At 37.9% G+C, this 11,606-nt stretch overlaps 1 protein-coding gene across 1 annotated transcript; it reads right to left on the reverse strand.

Annotated features, from left to right (window-relative positions):
* Positions 1 to 10,009: 10,009 nt before the first annotated feature.
* Positions 10,010 to 11,336, reverse strand: LOC129237525 (nuclear speckle splicing regulatory protein 1). Its single transcript, XM_054872329.1, has 2 exons — positions 11,306 to 11,336; positions 10,010 to 11,245 (listed from the first exon to the last, which is right to left on the reverse strand). Exons 1-2 carry the CDS (start codon positions 11,314 to 11,316, stop codon positions 10,105 to 10,107), a joined length of 1,152 nt encoding a protein of 383 aa, XP_054728304.1. The 5' UTR covers positions 11,317 to 11,336; the 3' UTR covers positions 10,010 to 10,104.
* Positions 11,337 to 11,606: the final 270 nt, after the last annotated feature.

Consider the following 11,606-nt stretch of genomic DNA (forward strand, 5'->3'; position numbering starts at 1 on the left):
TTGGACGATGTTGATGTGGACGACCTTTGGTTCCAACAAGACGGCGCTACATGCCATACAGCCAACGCAACTATCGATTTATTGAAGGAAACTTTTGGTGAGCGCATTATCTCGCGCCGTGGACCTGAGGCGTAGCCTCCAAGATCGTGCGATATAACACCGCTGGACTATTTCTTGTGGGGCTATGTGAAGTCGCTTGTCTACGCAGATAAGCCCGAGACGATTGACGTCTTGGAAGAGAATATTCGGCGCGTTATTGCTGACATACGGCCCCAATTGCTGCAAAAAGTGGTCGAAAATTGGGCCTCTCGGCTGGAATTTATTCGAGCCCGAAATCATTTTTAAAACATAATGGCAAACCCTTATCTTTATAATAAAGCTAAATTCTTGGCCATAACATTAAATTATATACGTTTTATTTCATCTTGAAAACCTAACCTCTAAAAAAAACACCCTTTATAAACGAATATTGCCAAGTGTTATATTAAAAAAAAAAAAATCATGTGCAGCATCGTACACTTGGTAGAAGTGAAACTTCTGTGTGTGAATGAGTGTGAATAAGAGAGAGAGAGAGAGACAAAAAGAGCGAGAGAGGAAGAGAAGGAGACAGGGATAATTTCAAAAGAAATACAACAGTATAAAATTTGTGTAACCAAAATTCAATTTATTAACTATATACTCGTATGCATTATGCTATCATCTGTTGGTGGTTCAATTGGTAATACTGATATAATTGGTTTGTGATAGCTGAAATATGAAATATATGTACGTGATTCAATATTTTCTAGATAACGTGTGAAAATTGCATCTAGTGTAGTTCCGGATTTTGTTGTTGATTCTTTATGGTTATTGTTTATCTGCAAACCGAATGTTTCTCGAAGAAATTGAATCAACGGCAAAGAATCTTTGGATTCGAAATTTACGTTGAAATCTCCCCCGAGAATCAATGGAATTTTGTCTTCGCCCCTTCCAAGTGTATTTGCACCTGCGTGGCTGTAAACCAGTAGTGAGCGGTGAATGAAATATATTATGTCATCAAGATTTTGGTTCGGTGAGATATAGATGGCGGCTATGACAATAGTTTTTCCATTCAGCGTTTGACATTCTGCAATGCAAACATCGCCAACTGGTGTGACTGTTGATGAATATGACTGAGACTGCCTTGCAGTCATTTCCATGTTTGGTGTGACGATATTTACGCTATCATCTTGATTGTGGTAGATTGCCACACCGCCAGCTCTAACATTTAGTCGCTTATATTTGATGACGGAATTGAAATTTGGTATACTAATATCTTCGTTATCGTTTAACCAAGTTTCGGACAAAAGTACTATACTCGATTTGCGGATGACAGAGTTTGTTAAATCTGCGGAATGTGCTCGTAGGCTCTGACAATTAAGAGTATATACAGATAGCCCTCTTCTCTGAGTCATGAAATCGATTATTTGTTTATCCACAGTTTCCAGTCTATTTAACGATAGTCTCCGGAATTCATCTTGTAAATGAGACATACTGACTGATGCTCGTCGACCATGATAGAATCGAAAATCATTTCCGTTCGTCATAATCCACAAGCCTTCAATACACGTGACTCGTGATAAAGCAACGTAAACTAATGATTGCGAATGTTTTTTATCATATTCGTAAACAACTTCAGAATATGTGCTTCCCTGAGACTTGTGAATGGTCGTCGCACAAGCACAAACTAATGGTAAATGTGATCGTTTAGCATTAATCGTTTTGTTGTTGTTAAGCGGGATTGTTGATGTGCGTCGTCCGATTGGTACCGCTGTTTTACTGATATTATGCGCTGCAACATGACCAGCAACTTTTTTTCTGATTTTTTCTCTGTCGCGTAACATTATGATGTATAGCTCTCTTTCTCCTTCTCTCTACGTTGTATCTTTTTTTCTCTCTCGCGTAACGAAATCTCTAAACGTTATATATCAACGTCAAATATCAGACCGCCGCTAAAGAAGTTTCACTTCAAAAAATGGTTTAACTTAATCCCAGAATTATATTTTGCGAATTATTTTTAAATTCAAAATTGATCGCGAAGTTTCGCCAATGTGACGCTATTATGTTACGTGTTCATTATAACTCTAATGAATTATTTCATAGAAGAAGCGGATTCATCATAAATTTAGTTGACAAAAAAACTTTGAACATACTCACGCCTTACCTTACTATGTTTTGTCCGCGTAAGTTTTTAGTTTTCACCCCAATTATAATTGACATTATATCTACGGCGGCTGCCGTAGCCGAATGGGTTGGTGTGTAACTACCATTCGGAAGTACACGTTTTCGAAACTCCCAGCAATAACAGTCTAACTAACAATTTGCCTAATAGTAGTCGCCGCTAAACAAGCAATGGCAAACTGCCAAGAAAAATCTCATCATAAAAAACCTTCTGCCATTCGGAGGCTACAGAGGCTGATTAATTACATATTGCTAAATGTTCTCTTGTTGGCAACTTATGTGTTTTTAAAGCAATTTAGTAGGTACTTCCGCAACCTATATTTGAAAGGCATCCTACTCAGATCGTCAAAATATCCATCTTTCACGCGCATTGCCCCAAAAAATGCTCTATGATAACCTGATTTAAGCGGTATGTCAGGATGTACTCCATATCGTTTTGGTGCTGGTCATACCGAGCAAAATCTTACCCATAAGCACACTCTTTTGAAAACGAAATGTTTTTCCTACAAATTTTGCTTTTCCTCCACTTTTACTCCGAATTTCCAGAGTTAGCAACCCAGTGTCTTGCTAATGGAGTCGATTTGTCAAGTGGGAACGAGAAAACTGCTTACTATTAGATAATTACAGGACTAATTTTTGATGATTGGACTGTGTAAGAGTCAGAATAAGTGCATACTTGCAATTTAAATTTAAACTTCATTATATACATTCCGTCCAAAAAATATCGTGAATCGTTCATTTAAAAAGCGCACATTACACATGTGTCTAAATTGTTCTTGCTGGAATGTTGTCCTCTGTTTTCCTCTATAGTGTCACAGAGTTTGAGCGTGATCTATCAATTAGCTTGTTTTGGCATTTAATTATATCAGTCAATCGCACGAGCGCTCTGCGATTTTCAGTATGGATAAAAATATCGAACAAAGAATTTGTCTTAAATTTTGTGTGTTTGAACGGGATTTCGTGTGCCGAATCGTTGAAAATGTTGCAGAAATCCTATGGCGAATGTGCTTTATCAAAAACACGGTTCTACGACTGGTATAAGACTTTGCAGAGGGCCGAGAAGTTGTTCAAGATTTGCCCCGATCTGGTCTCCCATCAACGTCTGCAACGGATGAAAACGTCGACTCAGTCAAGGAAATGGTGCTGGAAAACCATCTTTTAATTTTGAGGGAGGCATCTCGTGACCTTAGCGTGTCTCACGAATCAATTCGCAACAATTTACACCATCAATTCGGCATGAGACGCGTGTCTGCTTGACTCGTTCCAAGAGAGTTGGATTTCTTACAAAAAATCCATCGGAAGAAGATGGCTGAAGACATGCTTGAGCAAGTGAATTCGGACCCAACATTTATCCAGCGTATCATAACAGGTGATGAGACGTGGGTATACGAGTTTCGCATGCAAACCAGTCAACAGGCGGCTGAATGGCGCTATTCACATGACCCGAAACCCAAAAAAGCACGTAAAGGCGGTCAAAAGTGAAAGTCATGCTACTCGTTTTCTTTGATTATCGTGGTGTTGTGCACTCGGAACTCGTTCCAAATGGTTCTGTGGTAAATAAAGAATATTATTTGGAAGTTATGCGATGTTTGAGAGAGAGAGTGTGTGTAGGAAACGGCCCAATTTGTGGAAAGAAAACTCATAGGTTTAGCAGCATGATAACGCACCGTCTCACAAGGTTCATATTGTGAATATTGTTTGACCAAAAACTCGACAAATATCATCGAACAACCACCGTATTCACCGGATTTAGCCCCCTGAGACTTTTTCCAAACTTAAATTGCCACTCCGCGGACGCCGGGAGCTAGAAACAGTCGATTATTCACTGGTGTAAAGTGTTGAGTCGTCCATAGATTTCGGAGCATACCTTATACTTTGTCTATGGCATTAAAAATACATATATATATAATATAGATATTTCTTGTATATAGAGAGATATTCTTGTATACTATATATTGAGATTCAGCAGGATTGAGGATTAATACGTTGTTAGAAGTCCACCGGCTTATAAATTTCAAGTCAGAATTCAAATTGCTGATGCGAATATCAATGCAGTCAAGGTGACAACTAACATTTAATTGAACATCATCGGCATATACTAGTATGTATGTATGTATGAACATGGGCCTCACTAAATTTAATCTCACCAAACAAAATCGGCCGCCGTAGCCGAATGAATTGGTGGGTGACTACCAGTCGGAAGTACGTAAGTTCGAACCCCCATGCAAGAAATTATATCATCCGACACTTTTAGGGGTACCGTGGTGCAGCTTCCACTGAATCTAATGTGGTAGTATTCATAGCGTAATGGCGTGGTAAAATCTTTGGTAATAAACATTTAAGAAACTTTGTATGAATACCATACAGATTGTTGTTGTTGTTGTAGCAGTATCTTCGCCCTGTCAGTGTAGTGTAATTACCGGTCGTCTTCGTCTAGCTCATCTAACGGTAGGCCCAGGAAAGTGGCTGTTTCGACGGGTTGGGTCCAGAGGGAGAGGTTTGTTAGATGAGTGGGTTTGTTGGGGCATGTGAAAAGGTGGTTAGTGTCGTGCGGGGTGCCTTCATATGCTGGACATATGTTTAGTATATCGGGGTCGATTCTGGATAGGTAGAAGTTTAACCTGCTACAATATCCAGAACGTAATTGTGCCAAGATTACGCGGGACTCTCGGGGAAGCTAGAGCTCTTCTTCTGCGATGGGTAGTGGTTGGGCTCCGATAACGGCATTCGAGGGTCGGGAGCTTAGGAAGGTGGTAAGGGTCTCCCGATGGATGCCGTTAATGGTCTATCTGCATACTGTCTGATCCTGGAGTGGTCTGTCTGTTTTGTCCAGGATCTCGTCCACGTAATTGAGGAAGTGTCTCCTGATGTGCCTGGGGGGTGGCTCGGGCTCGAGCAGGTGTCTGCATGGGTGAGGCCTGCGGTGACACCCTAGCAGAAACTGCTTTCCGAGCATTTTGTTGTGCTCCTTAACAGGGAGCATATTGACCTCATCGTGTAGGTGTTGAATTAGGGACATCAGGAGACATCCTGTCGCGGTCCTAATGGCAGTATTCTGGCAGGTCTGTAGCTTCGTCCACTGTGTATCACTGGTTCCAGGCGACCAGACAGGCGCGGCATAGTTGAAAACCGGTCGGCCTATTGCTTTGAAAGTCGACAGCAACATTTCTTTAATACCGCATTCCCATGGCAGCCGGTTCTACGTTACCGGAATGACTCGGGTTTTCGACCACATCACATTTGACACTAAGTATGGACTGAAGTTCTTCACCATCGTCGACACATTCGGAACAAAAACTGGTTATCAAATACAAAAATTTCGCATTTAACACATTTACATTAGCATTACATGACTCGGAGATAGAGAGATTTTTTTTTTCTCCACGTCTTCTTCAAACCAACCGCATTACTAAACTAATGCTAGTTAAGTTTACTTAATATAATAGTTTTGTGGATAACTCGTCTGCAAACCTTAGAGGTTTTATAGTTTTCCGAAATTCTGAATCTCATCCATTTGCGATTTGCTTCGTTGATTTTGTTAAGTATTTAATATGGTTCTTGAGACATGGGTGTTTTTTATCATTGACTGATTTGTATGCAACTGGCGCGCACCGATCAAAGAGCGAACTAACGTTTTCTTCAATGAAGTTAATCTGTTCATTACTAGATGTTAAGTTTCGGATACATCTCCGGTCAATTTTCTCCACAACTCTTTCAATTTGCTTATAATATATATAGGGTTATTCAATAGGTGCGCTTCAACTTTTTTCCGATAGGGAGGGCGAACGACGCAATATTTTTTATTTTTTGCTTGTCATTTGTAAACTTCATTAGTATAAATTTCATCATGGATCGCTACACACTTGAGCAACGATTGCAAATCGTGCAAATTTTTTATGAAAATAATCGTTCTGTTGCTGCTACTTTAAGAGCATTACGGCCATTTTACGGTCCATTTAACAAGCCGTCCCGTTTTGGGGTTATGTGAAGTCATTGGTCTACAGTAACAAGCCGGCGACGATTTGTGAGCTCAGAGCCAATATTGAACGCGAAATTGCTGAAATTTCGGCCGATTTATGCAAAAGAGTGGTCGAAAATTGGGTTCAACGATTGGACTTCGTTAAACGTGCCGCGGTGGTCATGCAAAAGAAATCGAATTTCATACTTAAATGTATATGTTCAAACTCGATAATAAAAAAAAAATTAGTTAAAAAAGTCAAACCGTTTGTGTTTTATTCAAAAAAGATCAAAAGTTGAAGCGCTCTTACTGAAAAACCCTATATGTACAAAGCCATGATAGGAATAGCAATCAGTGTCATAGGTCAAGAGAAGACAAGCTGGTCAAATAGGAGCATTTTTGCAGTATCATTAACAAAAAATATATCCAGGGAAGAGCAGAAGTCAGCAGTTTCTGAATTACACTTCACAGAACAAGATAGACTGTTTTTAACAAACACTGCAACACCACCAATACACTCGACTCTATCTAAACGGAAAATAGTATAGCCATTAAACTCCTGCATAAGCGAATTCGTATTTTTTTAACACATTGTGATTCGTTGTCATTGCCGAAGTGAGGTTTGAGTTAGTTTAGCCAGCGATCTGTATTCACTCAGCAACAAGTGTTAGCAAGAGTTGCTATGCAATGTAGCGCGCTCTTCTCTTTTAAATGTGAGCATTTAGTCTTATACTGAATTTCATTGCCTTTCGAGTTACGACAGAGGTAGCATCTGCAACAGAAGAGAATATCATAAACTTCGCGAATTATTCGATTGCACAGTTGCTATTGTTATGCCTTTGGCGTTTGCTTTTCAAACAAAAAGTATAACGACGCTACAATGGAAGAAGATGTAAGTATATACATATATTTTATTGATGAAAAAACAAATTTTGGTAAAATATTAGTATTAAGTATTTAAAATTATGTGTTATAGTTACCGTCTTCACATTATCAAGCAATGTGGAAAACAGTGAAGAAGTAAATTTTTCGGAAATAAAATTGAAAATTTTAAATAAAGAGTACGAAATATGCAATAAAAAAGGGCGTAGCACTGTTTGGCAGATTTTTGGCAAGGTGAAGACTAGCACTGGTGACGAACTAAATAATATAGTTGCGTGCAGAACCTGTTGGAACGTATATAAGTTCAATCAAAATAGCACTTCTAATTTAGTAAGACATAAGTGCTATAAAAATTTTAAAGACAGTGTTTCTGTATCGAAGATAGAAGTTAGTGCTGATTTGAAGCATGTCGGAATAAATATTTTAACAGAATGGGTAATTGCAAATTGCCGTCCCTTTCAAATAGTAAAGGATTCGGGTTTACTGAAATTCTCAGAGTTTCTTGTATCAATCGGCGCAAAATACGGACTCCACGTCAATGTTGAAGCCTTACTACCTCACCCAACAACAATATCAAGAAATGTATCTACTTTATATGACAAAACTCTGGCAAAAGTTAAAAATGACTTACAGTTTGTAACTGGAAATAAGATAGGTTTTGGCTTAACATCCGATATTAGGGGAAAATATCCAACGAAAGGTGTTGAACATTTTGAAATTTCATGACCTACTTATTGATAAATCCGTTTTTGTGACTGATAGAGGTAGCAATATGAAGAAGGCTTTTGAGCCTTTTAAAAGAATTTCATGCATAAACCATTTAATGAATAACGTGTTGGAACAAGCAATAACAAGTATTCCTGAGCTCAATGAGCTATGTGATGCAGCTACCAAGCTTGTTAAATTTTTTAAGAAATCTGGAGAGAATTCCGGTTTACAAACGACCTTAAAAAGCTTTTCACCCTCCAGGTGGAACTCAATATTTTATTTGCTGAGCTCAGTAAAAAAAAACTGGGCAGAAATTACTGATATTTTACAAGCCAAACAACAACTGTCTAAGTTGAATAGTATTAGCTTAAGCTATATAGAGGAAATATTAAAAGTATTAGAGATTTTCGAAGAAGCATCAAAGGAACTAGAAGGTGAAAAGTATCCAACGCTGCATTTGGTACTACCCCACATAAACAGACTAAAAAGTACTTGTTCAGTTCGTGAAAGTGACTTAGCTTTCATAAATCACTTTAAAGAAAAGTTAAATAATTTGTTGGACACCATTGTTTTTGAAAATCTTACAGTATATCACAAACTTGCCGTATTTCTGTTCCCGCCAACAAACAAGTTAATATTTTTCAACGAAAATGATAAGACTCTCATAAGAGATGAATGCAAGACTCTAATGTGTAGCTACTTTAACGATACGACCATCCAAGACCATCAAACTACACCTGAAAACCCGCCCACCACTCGGAAAACGCAGCTTTTCACAGCATTTTTACAACCAGCTGAAAGTTCTAATGAAGAAGATAATATAAATAATGAGATTATCAGATACGAATCAACTAGCGTCATATATTATGACGAATTCGACGTCCTTCAATGGTGGCGCTTACACCAAGTACAATTCCCTTTGCTTTTCAAAGTAGCCAATAGTCTGCTGGCGATTCCAGCCAGTAGTGCCGCTTCGGAAAGGCTTTTCTCAAAAGCAAGGAACTTAATATCAGAGAAGCGAAGTGCAATCGGTTCCAATTCATTTTCTGTGCATCAAATAATGTTTTTACATTATAATATGGATATGAATATATTAAATTAGTGTACGCTAATATTTTCTGTTATTTATTAAACTTATTCATGAATTAAATTTACTTTTGTTATATGAAATAAAAAACTTTTAGATACATATGTATGTACACAAAATTCCACCTCTTTCTAATACATACCTAATTACATTTATGTTCGTATACATATATTCTAAGTACTCAACAGTAAAATCAATTACATGTTTACATATTTTTAAACTAATTTACAAACGGTAATTTGTTGAAGTCGACCATATTGCCAATCGATTCATTTGCCACTCAAATCAATTGCTTTTCGAATTATGAACACAATGGACAATAATAATAAATGAAACATCTATCGTTATTGCAGTGTAGTGAGATCACTCTCTCTCTCTTCGTAAACATGCTCTTTAGTTCAGATGTTGAGTTAGCGTTATGTAGATCAAGTAGCAGAGTTTTATGCGAGTGACTTAGAACGCCAAATGAGTGAACCGTTGCAGGTGTTTAATAGCCATTAACACAAAACGAATCGTCATTATGCCACGTAGAAAATCATGCTTCAGATACACAGACATCCATATCAGTAGACAAAAAAATAAAAACGTTTCCACGCCAGTTGGTTCTACGTTACCGAAACGACCCGGATTTATATCCGGCCAAGGATTGCCAGTCCAGCAGCATTCCCCGTATGTAAGTATGGGGAAAGTTTATGCTGCTACAACAACAACAACAAAATAAAATACATCTGAATTAATTTTAGATTGTAGATTCTGAGCATTAAAATGACATATTTTCAAAAAAAAATTTTAGCTTACTTAGGACGCGAAGTATTTAACTTTGCACATCATTGACAAAACAAGCAAAGAAGAGCACATTACCAAACGTGACAACAACTATGGTAAAACAACGAAAGTTTAAGCAGCGGAAAACGCTTTTTTCTAGTTTTTAAGTTCTTTAAAAAAAATTTGTTTTTGGTTCCTCAAACAATTGGACTCTTTATTTTTTTTACTTATAATTTTGTAAGAAATGAATTGCCCCCATACTTTAAAATAGCTAGTCTTTGGAAAAACTTTAATGTGTGCAAACATTATATGTACTTACATAAATTTTAACGATTGAATATATTTTTCACAAATACATATGTATATACATTTCTTCGGCTCGAAACACATATAAATATATATGTATACATAGACATATACATATATATCTATATAATAGGTGTGAATTCATTAAAATCTTGACTACTCTTATTATCATTTCTAGTTAATATATGTATCTACGTATTTACGCACTCCTAGCTGCACGCCGCTCATAATAACGTTGTAAGGCAGCCTCGAAAACTTCTCCCACAGTGCGCTTTTTCCATATCGCATTTTTATCCTTTTTAACTTTGGGCTTCTCATCAATACACTCACTGCTCTCAGGAACTATTGACGGAGCTATTTGAGGTTCATTCTTTGGATCTTCTACTTTATTTTCATCTGATGTTTCTTTCTTTAACCCATCGATATTCAAAGATACTGAGCTGGCACCACCATCCGTCGCAACTTTGTTTACCTTCTCAGCAGATTTCGCATTTCTGCCTTTCTTTTCGTCGTCTTCATCATCCGTAGAAGAATCTATGCTGAAGTCGGAATCTGCATCGATATTATTTGGCAAGTGCACTTTTTTAGCTTCTGCGTCTGCCGCTGCCTCTTCTTCCTCAAGATCATTTGAAGAACGGCGTTTACGATAAGCGCGTTGCTGCGGCACCTTGCCTGATTTTATGGGTTTATATGCGACATCTTCTTCACCCACTGGTGAGGTAATAGCAGGAAAATTGGGTTTCTTCACCTCCTTTGCAGTACCAGTTTTTTGCTCAAACAAATGCCGATAGAAACCATCTAAGTCTTTTTGCTTCGTTACATCACCAATAGCTTCTAAGTACTCGTCACGCTCTTCCTGCTCCTGTAACTTACGCATTTCTTCCAATTTCTTGCGATAAGTAGCTGTTACAAAACTTTCTTTGTCTTTGAATTGTTCGCCCTCTTGTTCACGCTCCTTTTGTACTTGCCTTTCCATACGTAATTCGTTTTCCAATTTACGACGCTCGGCGAATTCCATTAAACGTCCTATATACTTAGGTTTTTTCGGTGTCTTGCTTTTAACTTCTTCCTCCTGTTCTCGTTTAGTTTCCATTTCGTCGTACAGCTCGTCATACTGGAAAACCGTGGGATCCTCTTTCAATGCCTTCTCCTGCATTGTGCGCGCAATTCGACGTTCCATTAAGCTGGGTCCTTGCACAGTACTGCTTCTTGGTTTAAACTGTGGCTTACTATCGTCATCCGAAGAACTTTCATCGAATATGGATGGCTTAGATATTGGCTGCGTTGCTGCTGGAAGAGCAACTTGCCTCTTTTGCTGCCCGGGAATGATGAGACCATATCTAAAAAATGTAGAAATCTATTAAAAACCAAAGAACCTAGTATTTGTTTACAAAACTCACTGTTTGGACATATTTTTTATTACAAATGCCAATAATAATAGGAATGTGTCTATACAAACAAATACGATATGTTCTCAATGCTCTCCTGCAGAAATCGACTTCTTTGAAAATTAGTGCGATTTGTACTATCGATTCAATAATGGGGTAGATTAGAATGACAGCGGTGAACTGCGGTCCCTGTTACTATAGTAGTGATTTAGTATAGCATTCCTGATCACGATGCAAAGTAGCGGTTTCCGAAAACTCCTACTTTATTTTTGCAAATATATTCTATCATTCTTGGTCCCAGTGTAATCGTTGA

Source organism: Anastrepha obliqua, chromosome 2, assembly GCF_027943255.1.
Source record: "Anastrepha obliqua isolate idAnaObli1 chromosome 2, idAnaObli1_1.0, whole genome shotgun sequence".
In the NCBI taxonomy this organism is placed as follows: Eukaryota; Metazoa; Arthropoda; class Insecta; order Diptera; family Tephritidae; genus Anastrepha; species Anastrepha obliqua.